Source organism: Xiphias gladius, chromosome 8, assembly GCF_016859285.1.
Source record: "Xiphias gladius isolate SHS-SW01 ecotype Sanya breed wild chromosome 8, ASM1685928v1, whole genome shotgun sequence".
NCBI lineage: Eukaryota > Metazoa > Chordata > Actinopteri > Istiophoriformes > Xiphiidae > Xiphias > Xiphias gladius.
The window spans coordinates 6828020-6850369 of record NC_053407.1 but is presented as its reverse complement, the minus strand read 5'-3'; the positions used below and the strand labels follow the sequence as shown (position 1 = coordinate 6850369).

The 22350-nt window shown below is 37.2% G+C and overlaps 2 protein-coding genes across 9 annotated transcripts in view; both read right to left on the bottom strand.

The window, feature by feature from the left end:
- cpne2 (copine II) overlaps positions 1-5646 on the bottom strand; it is a 55116-nt gene extending 49470 nt beyond the window's left edge. For both annotated transcript variants that reach the window (XM_040133906.1, XM_040133907.1), the window contains exons 1-2: positions 5429-5646; positions 1579-1778 (exon numbers count right to left, since the gene is read on the bottom strand). In XM_040133906.1, the coding sequence (XP_039989840.1) occupies positions 1579-1755 (177 nt within the window). In that variant the 5' untranslated portion in view covers positions 1756-1778; positions 5429-5646. The remainder of the gene's footprint in view (positions 1-1578; positions 1779-5428) is intronic.
- A 1007-nt stretch (positions 5647-6653) lies between these two features.
- Positions 6654-22350, bottom strand: part of nlrc5 (NLR family, CARD domain containing 5) — a 38669-nt gene continuing 22972 nt past the window's right edge. For 4 of the 7 annotated variants that reach the window (XM_040133281.1, XM_040133282.1, XM_040133285.1 and 1 more), the window contains 27 exons: positions 21898-21981; positions 21727-21810; positions 20763-20852; positions 20486-20545; positions 19936-20019; positions 19733-19816; positions 17189-17278; positions 16963-17028; positions 15749-15832; positions 15122-15205; positions 14667-14753; positions 14480-14539; positions 13793-13876; positions 13579-13662; positions 13407-13490; positions 12523-12597; positions 12220-12303; positions 11991-12074; positions 11147-11245; positions 10946-11029; positions 10066-10149; positions 9581-9664; positions 9397-9480; positions 9223-9300; positions 8625-8708; positions 8202-8285; positions 6654-8077 (listed from right to left, as the gene is read on the bottom strand). In XM_040133281.1, coding sequence (XP_039989215.1) covers positions 7996-8077; positions 8202-8285; positions 8625-8708; positions 9223-9300; positions 9397-9480; positions 9581-9664; positions 10066-10149; positions 10946-11029; positions 11147-11245; positions 11991-12074; positions 12220-12303; positions 12523-12597; positions 13407-13490; positions 13579-13662; positions 13793-13876; positions 14480-14539; positions 14667-14753; positions 15122-15205; positions 15749-15832; positions 16963-17028; positions 17189-17278; positions 19733-19816; positions 19936-20019; positions 20486-20545; positions 20763-20852; positions 21727-21810; positions 21898-21981 — 2215 coding nt within the window. In that variant the 3' untranslated portion in view covers positions 6654-7995. Of the gene's footprint in view, positions 8078-8201; positions 8286-8624; positions 8709-9222; positions 9301-9396; positions 9481-9580; positions 9665-10065; positions 10150-10945; positions 11030-11146; positions 11246-11990; positions 12075-12219; positions 12304-12522; positions 12598-13406; positions 13491-13578; positions 13663-13792; positions 13877-14479; positions 14540-14666; positions 14754-15121; positions 15206-15748; positions 15833-16962; positions 17029-17188; positions 17279-19732; positions 19817-19935; positions 20020-20485; positions 20546-20762; positions 20853-21726; positions 21811-21897; positions 21982-22350 lie in introns of those variants that run through there. The other 3 variants (XM_040133283.1, XR_005707968.1, XM_040133286.1) reach the window with 3 other exon arrangements.

The window sequence follows — 22350 nt, the reverse complement described above, 5'->3', positions numbered from 1 at the left end:
CATTTTAAATCCTGGTATTACCAGGACTTTAACAACCATGTCTTTGAAAAAAAAAAAAATGTAAAAAGTTGACATTATGTTGACAACAAAAAAACACCTTTATCATTAGAAAATGTTGATTCACATAAACAGTCCAATCTGTTTCTTAATGAATCTCCAATCATTTCCAGCCTACACAGCCCAGATGCAACATCCTTTGCAAAACGAAGCAACAGGTGTAATGGGAAATTTGGTTTTACTTGGTGGACAAAGTCATATGCCGTAACTCAAAAATTATATTTTTAAATTTTGCCATACACTGATTTCAAGACACTGATTATTTATTTATTTTTATTGCAATTCAAATTTTCTTATCCCTTTTCCAGTCTACCTCGTGAACTGGAATTTCATGTTTACCACACACTGTAATACTAGAAATCACAATTCATTTAGCAGTAATATATAAATTAAATAGCCGTTGAAACTTCTTTCTATATATTTTGTCCAATCAAAACCTGTAAGTGATTAGGCAAGTTATGTAATGTTGACAGGTTCTAAATTACCTCAGACTTAGTTTGGCATTTCTGTCATCACTAAGAGCGGCACTTATGCAACCTTATATCATTAACTTTACAGCCCTTTTAACCAGCTTTTAACCAGATCTACAGTACAAGAATAACGCTGGACCAACGGATCACAAATCTTGCTACATCCCACTGGGCTCAGCACGCCAGGGCTCCTGCCAGATGGTCGAGACATCATGAGTTAGAATCTGGCTCACAACATACAGTACACTACCTGCAAAGTAACATAGATAAACAAAATCCTCTTATCTGTTCCTTTGCTGGAAGAACCAGCGTGTTGAACGTGACCTTGAAAGCACTTCTAACACTTATTCAAATCATCCATCCTCCTTTCAATCTTCTCTTTATTTCTGCCTCCCTTTTATCCTCTTCTCTCCACCTCCCTGGAGTTGAAACAAGGCATGGATGAGCACCAGAAATGGGTTTGACTATTTACGATCCAAACTCTAATATATTATCTCTCTGTTCTGCCTTTTCTCCTGAATCTGCCATTTTCATCCTTCACTGATTTCTCTCCATTTTCAACCTGTTCAAACTCATGTTTTTTTGTTCCATCCAGTTTTGCTTCATCTTACCTTTTTCCTCTCGTTTCAGATCCCCACTTCCTGCCCTCATGTGTGCCCTGCCCCTGATTTGTTGCACCTGTGTCTCATTGTCTCCCCTCTCTTAGTGTATTTAGTCTCTGTACTCCCTTCCCTCTGTGCCAGTTCGTCTTCGTTCTCTGAGACAAGCGTTCCCGCCTTGGCCATGTTACTGTTATCCCGTGTGACATCTTTCTAGTTTTTTGACCTCGCCTTAGCCTAGCCCTCTGGATTTGTCTGCCTGTTCCCTGATTGCCTGCCTTTGTACTGAAACATTTTCCTAGTAAAGGCCTTGACATTTTTGGAACCTTGTCTTTGTCTCTGACTCGTGCATTTGAGTCCTTGCCTTGTTGTTTCAGTTGTGTTACTCTCCTCCACCACCTCCCTCTCCATCAGTCACTTTTTCTTCTAACCCATCATCCCTCCATCCTTACCTCCACCCAGTTTCCATCCACTTCATGGAAGAGCACACAGAAGGGGTCTGACTTGGAGGCTACGTCCCGGTCAAGCAGGTTGGCTGCAGTGACGGACAGCTCTACCCGAGTGACGCAATGCTGAGGTCCAACACTGCGTGTCTGGCCCTCAGTGGCTGAGCCTAGAGTGTAGGCCATAATCTGAAGTCACAACTAATCACCCTGGAGGAAAAAAACAGAGAAATACGTGGAAATATTTTGAGTTTCATACAAATCCACACACCATCCCATACTGGCTGTTTCTTGGCTGACCATGGGTGCCCCTTGAAGTCTTAAAACAGTAAAGTATAAAACTTTGCCTCTGCCTCTAGAGCTGCAGAGTCTAGATCTGTGACTGCGGACCACCTACTGCATCCATGATCCTGTTCAACTGCTTCAATTATTATTATCATTATTATGATATTTATTATTATTATTATTATTATTATTATTAGCCCTATTATTATAGTTATTAGTTTTATTATTAGCCTCATTATTATTCTACATCTTTATGTGGAACTTATATTGTGCTATTTTCTATTACCTCCCTCCTGCTGAGTGACCAACAGGGCAAAAAAAATATTCAATTTCCGTCAGACCAAGAAATGCAGAAAATTCTCACATTTGATAACCTGAGACCCTGAAATTGTTTACCTTTTAACTTGAATAACAATATAAATGATTAATCAGATATTAGAATGGTCGGCAATTAATTTTTTTTTTCAATCAACTAATACAATATAATCGATCAACAAAGATTAATTGACTAATTGTTGCAGCTCTATATCAGGCAAATCAAAAAATATGACCTAATGATGGCTATAGATTAAAAGTTAAGGAGTCACAAAGGTTTTTGCAATTCATCATGAGGGTAATGTCGCTACAGGAAAACTCATGGGATCATCAATGTAAGTAGGATGTCATTTGAGAACCATGCTGCTGGTTGCGCTGAATAAAAACTCTTGGGATCTCTCAAGTCAGTAGACTTCATCTTTTGGGGAACACAAATGTCTGTAACAAATGTTATGTCAGTCCATCAAATGGTTATTACAGTCTGGACCAAAACATTGGACTGACAGCTATGCCACTAGCATGGCTATAAAGCACAAAACTAAAGCACAATACAACCACAGAAACATGGTAGCATTGAGTAAGATAGGAAATTACCAACATACCAACTACACATTTATCAACATACAGGAGTAGATTTGTTTACTAATATTCAACCAATATAGGCCTGTAAATGGATATGGCAAACATGTAGTTTTAAGGTTCAGCTGGTTCAGCCCTGAGGGCTTTGTTAGATCTCTTTCTCCCCCCATTATTTGTCACCTCTCTACTGTCTACAAATAAGGTTTAAAATTACCAAAAAAAATAGTTTAAAAAAAATCATACTTTCTCTGTAGATATTTTAACTGTCAAAGAAACTTGAACAATACCATAATGAACTGCACAAAAATCATTAATTTAATAAATGGTCAACACCATCCCAAAATCTCTGCCAACCACTTATGTCTAATGACCAAACAAATAAATAAATACTTTCTCATAATGTAATTTAAAGATAAAAGGTTAATCTAACACATCGCTGTGAAATGGACTGTAGGTTTTATTTTTACATACACTCTGATGGCTGGTGTCCAGGATAACATGCAGTTACTTGTTAGGGTTCTTACATAACTCAACCGCTTTACAGGTGCAAGTGTGTGTTACATGTGTCTTGCATGGACAGTCGACAAAATCATAAATTACTAGAAACACAACCACAGAGAGAAAATATGCTAACGACACACTGGGAGTCTGCATATGTTGCCAGTAATGAAATCAGTAGTCAACAGAGGTAGAATATCTTAAAATAATGTTGCATAAGAGATTGACATTTGTTAAATTTAAGTAACATTTCATTGTTTACTTTTTTATATTATATTTTTTATAATATATGTATAACAAACATAAGGAAAACACCACACAAGTAATAACAAATGATCAATAAATCAGTTACAATGCGCCACCAGCAGACTATGCGCCACCAGCAGACTAATGAGAAATCATCACTGAGTAAAAATTAAGCAGACGTAAACACACATGTAGAATGTGAAGCGTCGGCCATTCAAGATGGCCCCGCTGCAGGCCATGGCTGCCCTTTAGAAACCCCAGCAATGCTGGTAGAAAACATTACGAAGACCAAACATACACACACACGCACACACACAGTGCCCTGATGCCAGATCAAAGCCATTACAGAACCTCGAAAATGAAGCCTCAGGCAAGGAGTCGAAAAGACATAAAGAGAAAACAAGCACATGTATCTTGAAACACTCTTTGAGTGTAATAAAAACTGTCTGAACATGTTGTTAACATGTCATTCTCATGAATAACTTATATCCACTCATATCTGACATAATTTTCTACAAGCAATAAGGACAAATAAACAGCACAGCACGTTGTGTCCACAAATGTGGTTTTGTTTTCAGAGCGGCAGGCTAAAACGATGCTCTCTGTTGCTAAGATACTAATGTGTCATAACCAGCGTGCTCCTCCCGTTCTGCTCCTGTGATGTCACACTGGTAGTGGTGATGTACTGAAAATACCAGTGCATTATTTTCATTCATTTACTCAGCCACTCAAAGACGGCAAAAAGCTTGTTTTGACGGGCTGAATTACTTTTATTCATTCAGTCATTGTTCATCGACTCATTCATTGTCATTTACGCCTTTATTTACTGATTATATTAACAATGCCAGTCCATCAAGGAGCTGGTTTCCATGGAATCTTGAACAGAAAGTGAGATAAACGCAGCCTTCAATAGAGGTTAGAATGATGATTAAAGTGCTAATCAAGTAATGATAAAGGATCCTTAAATTTAAAATGCAGTGCAGAATAAAAATAAATAAATAAATATAATAAAATGAATGAATGAATTAAAAAACTGACCTCTCCAGGATGAACTTATAAAATTTAAAAGACACAAATATCTTTTACCACCTAACATTAACCAAACACTACTTACTAGAGCAGATTTTAATGCAGGACATCCAGGAAAATTTCCCTATAACTGTCTAGACTGATAATCAATGAAACACAAACAAGGGGTGTTACCCAACTTTTAACACTACTGGTAGGAAAAACATAATTTGAATGCCTCCAAGTGTTAATCCAAAAGCTGCTGATACCATAACCTGTAAAGAACCTGGACTAAACTACAGTATAAGCACCATTGTCCAGGTCTGTGGTTGTACTGACCCTTCCGAAGACGTTCACATTCCAGTTACACCTCACATCCACACCTGAGTCACCTCTCTGCAGGAGGGCAGAGCGGGGAAACCTGACAGAGAGGGCGGGATAAGTGTGACTGCCTGACGAGCAAAACAGCATGGAAGCTGTTTCATACATGTTAATAGCAGAGTGAACTCTGCACACAGGCATAAAGTCTAATTACATGTCCTGTCTGCAACATTCCTGCCAAAGTAGCTAATAGAAAAGAAGCAAATCATTTTTAAATAGCAATCATTTAGAGATTTGTCAACTTAAACTGAATATAAAATAGATCAAAACAGTAAAATAGCAACTCTATCTTTCGTACACATACACGATATTCGACCTGCAAGCAAGGTGTTCAGTAAAATGTTACATCCTTCCCACATCCTTCCGCATTTAACCTGTCTAACCAGCAGACTGGCACATTTTGGCTAGTGTCATTTTGACAGTTGAGCGCGTCTAAGCAGCCCCTTGGTATCCTTATAACAGCCAACAGCACACACCAGTTAACTGTCAAATATCTACAAATGAATATCAATGGCCAACGAAATGTGAAAACTAATTTGACACTCACCTCAGTAAATCACGCCCAACTTGCTCGCCGCTTTTAAGTTGACGATTTCTTTAATTATTGCGCACAGTAAGGACCAAAATAAAAAACAACAAGCCCCAAAGCACTTTACTCTACAGAAGTGTGAAAGCTGAAGATGATGTTGCCATTTTTATCCCGAGTGTCTTGGAAGACGCAACAATGTGTGAACGTAAATCATCCTCGTAGCCCGGACTACGTTGTGACCGGTGCCACTGACGGACGGAGCTCAATCAAGCTAACATCACTAGCTTCAGACCGGAAGTATGGCGAGTTCACATACGAAATAAAAGAGTCACGGTCAAGCTAAAGGTAAGGCGCTTCGACCTGAAGTGTTTTAATTTTTTTAAGCATGACAAGGTATTGTTTTTATAACATTGGTGGACTAGATAATTTTATATTTGTGTGACTGACGTATATCATGGTGCCCTTTTGATTAATATATTCAAAAAACAATAGCTTTCCGAATTTGTACTAATAGTATTTTACATTTTATTATGGAAATCGTATTGTTCCACTGGCACTCTCTTGTGGTTAATATAGGTATATCGACATAAGTGTCTTCATCACTTTTCAGCACGAGGCTGCCGCGCTCTCTAATTTTCAAATTTAGACCGGGGCTTTTGCTACAGTGACATGCGAACATGTCAGCCGTGACAAGGGCCGAGGCTTTTGGGTTTCTGTGTTTCATTTCACAATGAAACAATTTAACTCAGATTCTGCATATTTATAGAACTGCTGTTAACATTATTCATAAAATTATTAATAGGGCCTAAAATTACATTTTGAAACATCAGGCTTACTGTTGTGTGTTTTGTCCAGGTCATTTGCATCCGTGGACCCTTAACCCAGGAAAGCTGCAGAAGCAGCTGCACCATACTTGCACCACCAATCTTAACCACAAGGGAGTGCTAGGTGAACAGAAATGAATGGGAGTCCTGTGACTGTGATTGGACAGAATTTGTCAGAAAAAGGCACAGCTGTTATATCAGCTGCTCTTGCCAGACAAAGACTTTGTTAAAAGATATTCCAAATATTCTATGTGGAAATTTTGTTGCCTTTATACTCTGTCAACCTATTTAAGTGCAACATGTACTGTCTTTTGTCTCTGACATAACAGAAAGAAAGAAAATGAAAAAACAAAATCAACGGATCATTAAAAAAGTGTAAATAAAGGCCAAAACTCAAGTTAGTCTTTTTTAATTGTCATTTGACACCTCAGTGCAAGTCAGAATGAATGAATGTCAAGGATACAGGCAATTTGTCACAAGAACTAAAAACTGAAAAAGTAAGAACTCAAAAACCTGAACACAAACCTTAGAAGTGAACCACGTTTTAACTGATAAGCTGCTTCAGGACATTTCATCTGCGCTAGTGTAAATCTAGTGTCTGTGCAGAATCTATATTGAAACTGAAATAACCGGAAAAGCTGGACAGCCATACACAGAAGAATTGAAAAGGACATAAGGTGCACTAGTTTCAGAACTGGGAGCATCATTATTACACTATCAGCAAACTAAGAAACTAATGAAATATAAGTATCTGTGAAACCCAGTCTGTAATTGTTACAGTGTGTGGCATCCCCTTTTACACAAGTACTTCTAATTAAATATTATCATCTACAATTTACTTATGCAAAAAAATCAAACAAAACTAAGGTTCAATTAGAGCTTAATAAATTACTTAAAAAAAATTCCTTTCCATAATAACAGTAGAAATAAATACGCAAAATGGACAGAGACCTCAACCTGAAATGACCATAAGAGCAGATAACAGAGAGGGGGTCCTCCCTTTCAACTCTTTTTACTGTGAGTTCATGTACTATTGTGTATTCACCCATGTGGCCTCTAACTCTTGTACACAGCATTACAGTGAAAAGTGATTCAGCGTATGAGAGACTGCTTAGACTGTGTATACGAAGTATTTTCTCAAAGGAAAGCTTATTAGAAATCAAGAAATCCTTTAAATCAAGGCCTCTACTTTCACAGCAGTGTGGGTCACCAACAGCTCCTGGACGGAAACACTCAGTCCATCATTTTGAAAATAAGAAAACGTCTCAAATTAGCATCTTGCTTCTTAAGATGCCTATTCAACCAAAAACATTTCTATGTGCATACTATTTAACAATTAGCCATAACATGACTTAGCCTAATTTGCTGACTTTATGTGGATTACATTACAAATCCATGACGCAAAGATGAGGTTTTGACAAAAAGAGAACACCAAAAATACGCTTGATAAACTTTATAGCCAGCTTGTTAATTTTGTGTATGTTTAGATAAATCAATGTTGTATATACACCTTTTGACTTTATCTTACTTTAAAGCAATCATATCTAATCTAATTTATCATATCATAACGTAACACATATTCTGACCAGAGGCTGTACTGATAACAGAAATGTGTCTACCAGTTGTCTGTCACAGGTGGTAATGCACTAGTTAAAACTGTGTAATATTCATAACATATCAACATCATGATGATAACCTCTGCAGATACTGATGAAGAGGAGTGTTACTACTTAGAATTACTGCCTAGCAACACAAATCACATTAGGTAGATGAGAAATTCAGCCTCCTGTCCTTCAGATTCACTCTGTGGGCTTCGCTGGAAGATACTTTGTTCCTCCACAGCCTGAAAAGCACAGTGGTGGAAAATTCAATATTCTCTTTAAAATAATTTTAAAATATTGCTGACTCTAAGTAAATAAAAGGCATCAGAAAGACTGAGCTGAGAGAACCCATGAAAGAACATTTACCTGACGAGCTGAAGAGCAGGACACAACTGTAAGGCTCTAACCAAGGCCTCCACTCCAAAAACACTCACACTGTTGGACTCCAGACTAGGAGAAATAAACACATACAAAAATATTGTGTGATGTCCATGTAGTAGTGTGTTGGGCAAGGGAGGACGTAAAATTCAACTAAATCTGAACCATCAGTAACACATTTTATTAATAGCATTAACTACCCAAACAAAGTACAGATCTTTGCAAATTGCAAAAAAATGGCTAATCACACCCACTTGAACTTGGGCTCTGAAAGAAAAACTCATAAAATAAAAACTGACTAAACACCATATGAAATCTTACTCAATTAAAGCGAGATAAAGACAAATCAAGTCTTAAAACTAAATCTTTTTGCAAAAACTAACACCAGTTAATGGGTTTTAACAAACTTACTCTATTCTGGTCAGCCTCTGACAGAGAGGCAAAACTCTAGCCAGCTCCAGCGCTACGTCATCACCACAATTATTCCACCCTAGACTAGAGAGAGAGAGAGAGAGAGAGAGAGAGAGAGAGAGAGAGAGAGAGAGAGAGAGTTAATTATACACAATTTCTAAACAAACACTTCCTATTAGCCTTTAGATCAGGTCTGAAAGATGCGACATTTAAAATCAGACACAACTTAAAATTTTTGACCATGATTACGTCCCATACAAGCTGTAGGCAACTGTTCTACAAGGACTTACTTTTCTATTGTGTGTGAATCCACCGTCTAGAGCAACTTTTTTCAATTCAACTTTAATTGATATTTTTGCAGAATTTTGCTGTCCCAATGCTGCTCTGATGTGACTCTTGGTCTTGCACTTTGCAGGACTTAAGTTTCAGATAAACAAGAGAGATGTGCTTGAGAATTTGAACTTTAGCATCCAGAACTCATATAATTTGATCCTAACCTTAGCTATCGGTTAACTTTTCAAAATAGTAAAGTAACAAGGCCCCTATTACTTACATGTGCTGTACTACCAAATTATTGTATGACAATTTTTAATCCTACCCCACTTCCTGTATGAGGGGACAGTGGGCCAGACTGCCAGCGATAGCACACAGCTCCGAAGTCCCAACAGAGGTCAATCTAAAAGACCATTTGAGAGAAAGAAACAATCAGTGTATCTAGTCATCCATCAGTGATGTGAGTCCCAAAACAATCGGAGGAGCTAATGAGTCTTACTGAATCTTGGTGAGGTTCTTCATGCACATTATTGCTTTAGACAGACTCACTGACCCTTCACATCCAATAATGTTCTCTGAAATACTAGAAAACACACATATGGGCATAAAGAACACAAACCTCAGGACATCTCTGAATAATATAATAAATGTTAATAAGAAATTTGAATGTGTGTGTGACTTACTCCAACACGGTGATGTGTGTCATTGATGGTAGAACAAGGGCCATCCTGGCAGCAGTGAGATCACCAAGACGGTTGCTGCACAGACTGGAAGACAGCACAAAAAGATGTTTCAACATTTTACTGATAGACAAATGCAAAAGATAACATTTCTCATGCGTATTCTTCTCTTTAACCCAAATATATCTGAACAAATTAACAAAAATACAGCTAAGGTATTCCAAAAAATATACTATACTACACAATTTGTAAGACTAAAAGTGGTTACATGTGTCATGTATATGTATTAAAAAAGTGGGATAAAAAGATTTGAATGTTTCTTGGACCAAAATGTTATATAGCTTCTTTAGCCAGGCATACAAGAACTGGACCTGTGAATGAATACATAGTAAAACAACACACCTTATAAAGTGTTTCATTTATTTTCCTAAAGAGCATTTACAGGAATGAGCCACATACTATATAAAAAAGTCATATTATGTCCTTACTAGAGCTCCTCCAGATGACTACAGCTGATCAAAGCCTCCAGTAGCTTCTCTCCTGATTGGTCGCCCATAAGGTTCTTTGAAAGTCTAGAGGATGGACGTGCACAAACACAAATAAAATTAAATATAAAATGAGTAGTTGATGTTCTTTTCTGAAAGCCTTGGTAGTTGGAAATAAGAGGGCATCTGAAAGACATTATTTGAAAGTAACATTAAAGCCACTATGTACTACTATTATCTTTTTTGAGACTACCACTGGGTTGTGCCAAACTCAAAAATGTTCAAATGTTCCACTCTCTAACTTTAATAGGAGCCGTGAAGCAATTTGCAGCTGCAGAACAGATACTCACTGAGCCACAGGACTTTCTGTGATTGTCAGTCTAACTCTTGGAATGGAAGAACATGCAGGCAAATGGGAACAGCTGGTCCCCATAAGGAAAGTGGTGATTGTCCAATAAAATAGCCGGAATGTTTTGAGCAACCTTCACTGCAAACTAATATGATCAAGCAGAGGGCAAGCCTATGATTTATAGGTACAACTTAATTGTACTCTTGAGTTTGGAATAAAAATGCCAAAGCAGTAGAGTATTCGATCAGTTAAAATGGTTAGAAAAGGGTAGGGCAATTGATGGGTTTCATGTGGGAATACATTACTTTTAGGTTTGGCACCAATATCATGCAGAAAACCACTGCATGAATAGTGCACACCAGACACAAAGAAAGTGTAAGAAAGATTGCTCAGCATTTAAGGAACTCTTTCCACAACCAAGCCTCTGCTTGTCATCAAGAACAATAAAATAACGATCTGCAGGCTTATAATACCATGGATGATGTGTATGTGTGTAGAAAGTAAACTGGTCAGACATATGACCCTCCTGCCTACCTGATCTTCCTGAGCTCCGTCCAGGTAGGAAGGAGCCTGTTCAACTGCTCTACTCCTCTATTAGCCATCATCCAGCCGCCCAAACTGAAACCACAACATTTCCAACATTGCTGATGATAACTTTTCTTTTATGATAGACTTAAAAGAGGTTAATCACATTGGTTTATGTGCAGCAGACTTTCTGTATGTGTGAAAACCCACTCTATCTCCTGTATACGTGTCAATCCTTTCATAGCAGCTAGGAGATCCAAAACATCATTTGCTGCTGATGGTCCCATCACTGCATCAATCTTATTTAGCCTGGCACACAAACACAATCCACAGTAAAATGGTCAAATGTGCTTATCAACCAAGCAGTCAGGCCTTCTGTGAAAATGTTATTTTTTTCCAAACAAGGAGTGGATATCCTACAGTCAGGAAAAAAAGATTAGTAGTGTTAAAAAAAATCAACGTCTCATTTGCAGAGGATCTTGCAGTTTGTCAGTGAGCAAGATTTTACAGCTTAGCACTGTGAGAGGACAGGGAACGATACTGGGGGCGGGGGGTCAAACCCTATTAGTTTATGATGAGATATCGTCTGGAGCTGATGACATGCTGGTATGATGAGCTGCAGCGACAGTGGCTGCAATGTGAGCAGTGAAACTGCAGCTTTGATAGTGGCACTGTGAGCAAATGTGTGACATGTTTATACACTAGATTATTAGAGTGCCGCTAGACGCGTGTGAATAAAATGTGTCAGTGTGACCGCAGCAGTAAAAGTAAAGACATCTGCCGGAAATAGCTCTGTAGGCTTAAATCACTATGTTAAATAAATACTAACATACTTACTATGTGGTGAGTAGCTATAAAAGGCTACATTTTACTTGGCTAGCATTCAAAATTACTTTGAAAGGTCAGCTTTTGGATTATGAATATATTTTTGTAAAAATGAATGTCCCCAGTGAATTCTTTATAGACAACTGTAATAACTTATGCCAATAACTTTTATATGGTTTTGGAGAAAAAAACTTCTAATCAGATTGATAAATTAGATTGTGTTTCTTACTTGAGACTGCGTATAGAGTGGATATTCCTTAGTGCTTGTGCTAGATACACCCTGCTGTTTTCATCCAGGTGCACAGAGTCCAAACTTGGGGTGCACACACGAATAAACGCAACACAGGCATACAGAGAGAGAGAGAGAGACATACTTCATGAGATTCTAGAAGCCACTCTTTCTGTTTTCAGACATTTTTGTACATGTTCATTCATAAGCACATATGCGTGCATCTTACCAAAGTCCTTCCAGACTAACACACTGTCCCAGTGCTTTGACAAGCTGCAGCCCTCCAGCCACTGACCATAAACAATGAGACAGACTAGAGAAGACAAGTCGAATGGTAACATCATCAAGTGTTTATATACTGTATGAGATGGTTGACACATCACCACTAGAGCACCACATGTGAGATGCACACGATGAGAACTTTTTTACACGGTGGCTGTGGCTCATATTTAAAAAACTCTGTACATGAACTAACTATACAGAAAATTTACAATTCCGTATAAAACATATGTACTGAATGTTAAATGCTTACTTGAGTGATCGTAAACGGGGAAAGATTCTGGTCATAGTCTGAGCTGCTGCGTCACTAATCACATGACCTGATAGACTGGGAGAAAGAGGGAAGAAGACAATGATTATGGAATGGTGTAGTAAAATATTTAAATTTTATGACCCGGGGAGAGGTAAAAACCCAAATGGAAAAAAAATATAAATAAATAAAAATAAAAGTTTATCGCATACCAGGCAGCACTGGATTTGTTTTCATAAGTGTCAATATCAAAAAAAAAAAAAAGATTGTAATCATGTGAAAATGAACAATAATTGGAGGGCTGACAATAAGCCAGTTAAATACAGTAAATAGGCCTGACACAGCCATAATAGAAGAGAAAACAGCTTAAAAGTATTCTTTTCTTCCAAATCAAAAAGAAAAATCCTTTAAGTTAATATATATTAAAAAAGCAAGAACATCTAGATTTCTTTACACTTTCCCAGGAACAAATATTTCTCTTTGCATTTGGATAGGAGCATTAATCCTGGCTGCTAAATCTGTATATGCCTGCCAGATGGTTTGAGAAACTACTTCAGTTTGTTCACAAATATGTCTAAAAGAATTATTTCTGCACATATCTTAACACTTATAATTTCTTAATTATCTTTAAAGGTGCAATCAGTAATATTTCCTCTGTTACCCTTAAAGGGTGCTGAGATTTCAAGATATTTTTTTGTCTATTTTTATTTGTTTTTGTTGTGAATGCTCTAGGGCCCTCTGTACTACCCATGATGCACTATGTACATAGACAATTATAATAAGACATAATGAGAATTGAGCAGGATTCAAATAAATGTAATGAGAAGAAATGGAATGAAAATGCTTTAGACAAGTAATAAAATGTGTCTGTGTTATGTGTTGCTCACTTAAGGCTCTGAACAGTTGTAGACTGCAGCAAGGCCTCTGAGAGCTCCTCAACCACAGTCGTACACGTCTCTTTGGAAACAATACTTTGAAAGACATGAACAGATACTTGTCATGTAAGAACTTTAAAACAGGCGTTGATAAAAGTGTCAAATGTGTCAAAAAAGCTCTAACCTGAGAGAAGTGAGTTTTGGCATTGAGGGCAGAACAGAACAGATAAACTTAGCTCCATCTATCCCCAGGCTGTTGTGAGAAAAACTGTTGAATAATGAGAACAAAAATAATTTTTTTGTATTTCCATTTAGTTTTTCCCCGGATTTACAAACACGTCTCCCTTGCAACCTGCTGTATACACATTACATTCAAACAGAAAATAGAGAGTACTAACTCCAGCTCTTTCAGTAAAGGACACCTCTGGATGATGCTCCTCATAGGTGCAAGCTGGTGCCCCTCTAGTGCACATTCCACAAGGCTGAAGGGGAGAGGAGAGGAGGGGAAGACAGATTAACACCTGCTCATTGCAGGACATGTCCAACTGTGAACAAGATATTTGCTGTTGTCTTTTTCTTTCTGTTATCAGCTATGTAGACAAATAATGTTTGTCTCTTTTCTTTTCCTGAAAACTTTTTCCAGGGTTTCAAACTGAATACATAAGCCTACATGTAGCATTTGTGTTTCACTAGATTTTCTTCTGTCTCTCCCTTGCATTGCTTAATTTTTGTTTAACTGTAAGAAGGATTCCGGTAGAACACTGCCTTGAGAATGGCCAAATTAATGTATGTTTCAACAAGGCAAGTTAACATGACATAGAACAGATGGAATATACTAAAATTATGATATTCATTTTCAATGGTTTAGGTAGTCCATTTTAAAGAAAACGGTAACCTATTTTCTCTGTAGCCACTGATGGAGCTGGACCAGCAAAGTTACTGAGAGAAAGTAAGTTTGACATTAGAAAAAGAAAATTCAACTGCCTGCGGAACTATAGGGGACTACAGATGTTGGTTTCATATTATTCACTTCATTGTACATATTTAGAATAATCAATTTGAATATGCAACTTCAAGTTTATTACCTGACTGAAGTCAATCCAGTAGATTTCATCAGAGACAGGTGAAGTGTGGTGTGGTGCACCCTGCAAAATAAATGTACCATACATACTGTTTACCTTGATTTGGGAAATTCTAATTTTGACTTTGAATATTTGTCAAGAGTGTATAGTCTTGTGTGTGCGTTTGCTAGCATGCATTTGCATATCTCACCTGACAGTTTTAATGTTGCTGCTGATCTCGAGACAGCGACACACTAAACTGATAGCTTTTTCAGCTCTGATCCACCACTCCTCAACACTAACAAGGAAGAAAGTGTGTGATACAGTTGAGTATTTTAATAATACAACTTCATTCAGCTACTTGGACAAAAACACAGAGGTATGTTCAGCCACAACTAAAAATTAGATTGTATGAACAAAAGCAAAGCTAAAATATATTCACCTATCGCTGCTAAAATAAGGCATACTAACACAACTTAATCTCATTTTACCCTGTTTAGTATCTGGTTAGTCTTATTATTCCTACGAAGACTACAAGCTTGCGACTCCAAATGTTATAGAATAACAAGCTACAGCAAAATGGATACAGTACCAAATTTTGATAGAAACTGGTTTGACACTTCCCTTTAGGAGTAAACAGCACAGCACTACTGTGCTCCCTCTCACCTGAAACTGCAACTTCTCTGACCGATGTTCAACACTTTCACAAAGTCTTCAATCCACTTCGACTGCAGTAAATTGTTCTTGAACCTGTGGACCAACCACAGAGCAATCATTACTAAGTTTCAGATGACCATTAAGTATTGGGAACTCGCATGGAAAATAAAATAAACCGAGGACACATTTAGAATAATGAGTCAGGTCTTTCTATGAGCTCAGTACTCACAAAAAATTTGTCAAAAAAAAATTTTTTTTTAAATACTGCTTAAATAAAAAACCTTTTTGTCTGTTGGAGAAAAAAATTAACACTGCCTTCACTTTCAGGTTAAAACCTTGTTTAAAGTGGTAAATCCTCAGGAACTAAGATATATAGCTTTGTTGCTGTCTTGACCCTTATGTAGTTTTAAATCATCCACTGGGTATTGAGTGGGTGTCATAAGACCAAGATATGTCCTTATTTTTCAAAGAATTTTCTTTATAAAACAAGTTATCCTTCAACAAAAGTTAAACTATGAAAATCACCCAAACTGGAAGGTTTTAAAATAATACCCTTTGCAGTATCAGCTGAAGTCACAGAAAAGCTTTTCATTTGATGAGAGCTATAAAATGGTCTAAACATAGAGATGTACTTACTCCAGTTTGGTCAGACTGGGACAGTTAGACACAATCTCTGCTAAACTGACCAGATGTTGACGTTCCAAATTACTCTCTTTGACACTAATGGAGAGGAAGAAAAGATGGGAGAGAACAAAGAAAGAATAACTAAACACATGAGAATTTTTCAAATGTAAATCCTGTCTAATGAATGCAACAAATGCAATGTGCACTGTGACCTTTAAAAAACCTTATCGGACTATGACGCAGGGAGAACCATTGCTGGTAGTTAAGAAAAGCAACAGCTCAAAACATAAGTTGCTTTGACCAGCTCTAGCATTAAAACTGTGTCACTATGTGATGGTAACAAATGTCGAAATTTTGTGCTTGTTCTGGCACTTTTTGAACCCTGCACTGCCAGGAGCAGGTACGGTGTTCTTAGCGCAGCCCAAGTACAGAAACCTGATATCTTGGACCCATTGTGTGCTGAAAAATAAAATACTGAGATCAAACTTTAAAGAAATTTCAAAAACGAAGAAAAATCTTTAAAATTACTTAAAAGTTTTAAGGCTCTATGTTCATGTTGGCGCAGGGGCATGAATCGCACTCAAGAATGAGTGTGCAGTCCACTGCTCACCTGCTCAGAGCAGGTTGACAGCTCAGCACACTATGCCAACACAAACACATTTCTGTTGCAATATGAAGATTAAGCAGACAACTGATTAATTATGAGATCGTCAGCAATCGTTTTCCATTTAAAACTGCCAAATCTAGATTGACTTAAACGTTAAAATAATTTCGGAAAGTCACTACGGTGGTATTTGGTGGTTATGGACGTTTGTATGACAAATAATATCGCACACCCTTGCGGACTGAAACATTAAGACTGTAAGATCTTCATGTCCAAAGTGAACTCAGCTTAAAATAGACATCGTCTGCTCGAGCCAGTGTATTTGAGCTGCCGTATTCGTATTTTGAAACTCTGTACATCGCAGACCAGAATAAGTTTCCTCTGAGAAAACTCTCTACAGGATTCCTAAACTGTCAGTGTGTCATGACAGGAAGACCCCTGTGTTTAGAGGAGATCAAATAAGGAAATTTGGTTGGCCATGCTTTTCACACCCTCGAACTATAGAGCTGATGAGTTCTGTAATGGGACACAAGATCAGAAACACCTCACATACTTCACACATCAAAGCAGCACAGTGGTAATGTGATAATCATCTGAATTTTAACTTATATCGTACTCTTACCGCAGAGTTTTTTCACAACCTCCATATTCTCGGAACCAGATAAGACACCTCTTCTCTTTTCCCAGACTACCAGTAGACATCAGAAAGTTGAGTCCATGGACAAAGAGACAGACAGACATGAATACTTTGTTTGTTTGTTTTTGTTTTTTTCATGCGTCCAGCAATTCATTGAATTGCTTTCTTTCTTGGTCCTTTGTTCACTCATTTCTACGGTGCACAGACTCACCCCACTTCTACACCAGAGACGTTGTCACAGGTATACAGTGTGCTGGCCACATCCAACAGTCCCTGCTGGGTTAGGCTGTTGTTGCTCAAACTGCGGATGAAGAAATGACCAGTTTTATTCTATATTTAACCCATTTACTGTCATTTAATATTACTACTGACCATTTCCTAGACCTACAGCTAGATACTTTAAGTGATGTTCGTTTTTGATTCCAATATTGATATTTTACAGTAAAGGATAAACATCTGATAACAATATATTAACCTTTTTTCAAATAGAAATTTAATATATTTAAAAAAATGATAGCAGGCCTTTTTCACAGAAGACATTTTCACGTCACAGTATAAAAGCACAGGTGTAAATAATACAGTTAAGGATGACTTAATTCCATTTAGCTGCTTTGGTTTCAGAATCGTTGTATTGTGCATGTTGGCTCACTGTCACACTGTCATGGCCATTGTTAATGTTAACGGTAACACCTTTGCTTTTTCTTCTATGACAAGTCAAAATGTCTGCTGTGAAAAAGATCTATGGTTAATTGGATTTTATATACATTATTTGCTATATATATTATATATAAAGTTAAAGATGAGACATCTCTTTAATATTTTAAGCAAGATTACTTTTTTTATTTCTATCTTTTACAGTTTCAAAATAACAAAACAGGAGTAGGTCCCAAAACAAAAGTTTTTCAGTTCTTGTTGGGGGCATTTTTGGCTTCTAGTTCTGTGAGATTCTTAGGGCCGTCTTGTATGCACTGCTCTTTTGAGGTCCATCCAGAGATTTTTGAGGATGTTTACGTCGCAGGACTGTGAGGGCAATCGCAGAACCTTCAGCCTGTGTCTCTTGAGGTAGTCCATTGTGGATTTTGAGGTTTGTTTAGGATCATTACCCTGTTGTATAAGCCATCCTCTTTTTATCTTCAGCTTTTGTTATAGACGGTGTGATGTGTGCTCCCAGAATTTGCTGGTATTTAATTAAATCCATTCTTCCCTCTACCAGTTTAATGTTCTCCGTGCCACTGGCTGCAACACAAGCCCAAAGCATGATCGATCAACCCCTGTGCTTTACAGCTGGAGAGGTGTTCTTTTGATGAAATTCTGGATTCTTTTTTCTCCAAACATACTTCCACTCATTGCGGCCAGAAGTTCTATTCTAACGTCGTCATCGGTCCACAGGACTTGTTTCCAAAATGCATAAGGCTTGTTTAGATGTTCCTTTGCGAACTTCTGACACAGAATTTTGTGGTGAGGATACAGGAAAGGTTTTCTTCTGATGACTCTTCCATGAAGGTCATATTTGTGCAGGTGCTGCTGCACAGTACAAAAGTTCAGCACCGCTCCAGAGTCAAATGGGGGTTTTGATTTGCCTTTCTAGCAATCCTACGAGCAGTTCTCTCTGAAAGCTTTCTTGGACCTCAACTTGACTGCCACCGTTCCTGTTAACTGCCATTTCTTAATTACATGACAAGCTGAGGAAACAGCTCCCTGCAGACACTTTGCTATCTTCTCATAGCCTTCTCCTGCCTTGTTGGCATCAAATATTTCATCACTTGGTCTTTCCTAACGATGATTGTGAACAAACCATAACCCTAACAAGCTAATTAAGGTTTGAAGCCTTGGTAAAAGTTATCTGAGAGCTCTTTTGTATGGTTCTCCTTTCCTTTTTTTCATTCTAAACTTGTACAAAACAAAAATAATACACCAACCTTGCTTAAAATGTTGAAAAGAAATGTTTCACCTTTAACTTTAGGCCTTTTAGAAATCACTTTATCCTCTAACCACTTAACTAACACAGTAACAGAAATTGTTCATGCCACTGTGTGTGTGTGTGTGTGTGTGTGTGTGTGTGTGTGTGTGTGTGTGTGTGTGTGTGTGTGTGTACACATACATACACGCACAATTCATCCACAACATTACAACTTGTAACTGGTTTTATTGTTGTGGCGGCTCAGTGTACATACTGAAGCAAATATCTCAGTTGACCACTTAACACAAAAAAAACAAAAGTATATGTGAAATATAAGCTTCAAAAATACATAAAATGTAGTCTTTAAAAATCATATCCTGCATTTTCTGTTTACACATCTGCCAATGTCCTGGCTCAAAAGAGAGAACATTTGTTGGTCAAGCTCTATTTTGCAGTAAATGGACTGAAAAGTATAAAAAAAATTTGGTACACTTCTGTATGTGTAGCATTACATACAAATAGTTGCCACATGGCCATCTGCTTCTGTGTCTGTGCAATTATTTTTTGGAGTATGTGTGACATATTGTCTTGTTTAAAAGATGCCTGCTCTATTAAATAACTTTTTACTTAGTATTATTTTTGTAGTATTCCACACTACAGGCCTGGTTGTGGCATGGAATAAAGTAGGAAATTAAAAAGAATCAATAGGCTTATTGGTAATAGGGATATTTGAATTTCCAGTCTTTTCTATTTCAAACAAACCCTTCATTGAAACAGCATATTTGACTGTTCTTCACAGTGGCTACAAATTAATACGCAACTGAAAATGGCAAATATGAATATTTCATATCTTACTTGACAAAGCTGTTGATTTTAAGCCTTGGTAGAGAATCCATGAGACGCTTCACTGCTTCATCTTCCAGTTGGTTACTTGATAAACTGCAGTCAGAAGAAAGAGTTGCTCATTATTTATATCCATAGTTCAGTAAGAAAGGACTAGTATGTACATGGGTACATGGGTGTGTGCTAATGTATGTAAGTGTGGCTGTGGCACATACTCCAGGAGTGACAGCTGAGGAACCTTATGCAGGATCTCAATCAGTCTCTCCAAGTTATCGCAGTTCAGGCTAAAATGAGTTAACCTGTGCACACATAGTCGGTCAGACAGGGAGACAGACAGAAAATACATTAAAGCAGCCAGTTGTGGAGTGTTCACAACATTATTTTTCTTTTTTACCTGAAAAAGCAGTCCCTTTTTGTCATTATTTTTGCCATTTTTGTTATTCTTTCAGTTTAGCAGTTTAGAGTGCCAAAAATGCAAAAAACAGGCAGCATGAATTTTTTCTAAATAAAAATACAGAGGAATAATGTTCTTGCCTATTTACTGTTGGAGAAATTGTTTGTTGCCAAGTTCATGATCATTTTCATACTGAAACACATACACTTGCAGTCATACTGAAAGAGAAACTAGAAGAAGCTAGATCTGATATACTGTACATACAGTGGATTCTTGGAAAAGTGACTAACTGAGCATTCTGAAACACAAAGTTTTTTTAGTTATATCAGTAGACAGTGCACAAAACAATTCCTTAATTGCTGATCACAGACCTGCAGTGGGCTTGTTCTGCTTCCACTCTATCAAAATGGATAAGGCATTCACTCTGAGGCCTGAGGAAGAGTTCAAAGCACCAAGAGTAACCAACAAAAACATTATCCATGGCAGATATCAATAAAGGACAGAAAAATAAATAGAATTATTGCAGGAATATACTTATTATAATTTTCTCTTAATAATTGAACCCATAAGTGCAAAGAATTAAAACTTTGGTTTTCAAATGTCGCATGTTTTTTTTCTTGATAGATGTAACACAGATTAGTATAGTACCTGAGCTCTACGGATGTGACTCGCCGACTGACCGTCAAACAACTGACCAAAATCAGTGCCCCAATTGTGGATAAGACGCTGTTGCTGACACTGGAGGAAGAGAAGAAAGGGCTGATAAAAACTAAATGAGAAGGTAATCAAATAATTGATGAAAACAAATTAATTAAATTAATACTTTTAAATGGTTGTAAATTAACCATAGTCCCTTTTTGTGAAATTTCTCTTATGGTGAAGCTAGCACTAGAGTCAGCACAATTACAAAAAAAAGTAGACTCATCAAAAGTGTGCGCAATGACACCCCAAGAGGCAGTAGCAGAATGGTGGTTGAGTTCAAACTAGGCCATCTTTAATGACATACCATGGTATTATTACTGCTTCATATTCTGTCGAAATACCACATTATGCTTGCCATTTCAAACTGGTACTAATGGTTTACAGAAGTCTGAATAACCAATCAGATTAGAGCTATCTTACTTAAAAACAATCGCTTGAATCAATATTATATAATATTACATATAATGTGACCCCTGAGGTGCATAGCACTGTACATCAGATTCCGACACAGTTAAACTGTGTCCATAGATAACTAATACCTTGTACACATTCTTATATAAATCTTTCTTACAAACCAGTATTTATCTGTCATCTCTGTATGTTTGTATCTTTAAAAAGGGTATTTGCACATCTGGACTAATGGATAGTGCCATCATGTTTATTTTCCCCATCATAATAACTAACAGTACATTTCAGTACAATTTTAAATATTCATACAGAACACATATTTTTACTATTTTTGTGTACAACTCCTCCACCTGTTTATCTATTAACATTCCCAACAAGGATCATATAAAGCCAACACAATTACACAAAATAAACTGGATACAACTACAGAAATGTTTATCATGCTCACACACAAAAGCCTCCATTCTAAGTAAAGCATATACTGTATGGGTGCATGTCTTACTTGAGCCTCTGCAGTGACTCCATCTTTGGTAGGACTTTGAGGAGATTCTTGATAGCTTCATCTTTCAATGAGTTGTGAGACAAACTGACACAACATAAAAGTATATTAACGTCTACCTGTTCATTATTATCATGGAATAATAAAATGTGGATGAACAATTATTAAACTTACTCTAAGTCCAAATGGAAGCGACACTTGACTAATTCCCTACATAGCCTGGTTATATCAGACGGCAGGAGGCTGCTGTTGTTTATCCTGTAAATTAAGAGATCATTCTGTATTTTAATTCCAACGTAATGACTTGTGGTACTGTAAGGTGTAGGGCTGCAACTAACAATTATTTTTATTATTGATTAATCTGCTGATTATTTTCACTATCAATCAATTAATCATTTGGCCAATAAAACATGAGAAAATGGTGAAAAACACCCATCACAATACCGTCTTGTTTTGTCCAATCACCAGTCCAAAAGCCAAAATTATTAAATTTACAGTAATGTATGACCAAGAAGAACAACAATTTCCCACATTTGAGAGCCTGAAACCAGCAAATGTTGGGGTTTTTTCTTGAAAAATTACTAAATCGAGTAATTGATTATTAAAATAGTTGCAGCTCTCGTAAAG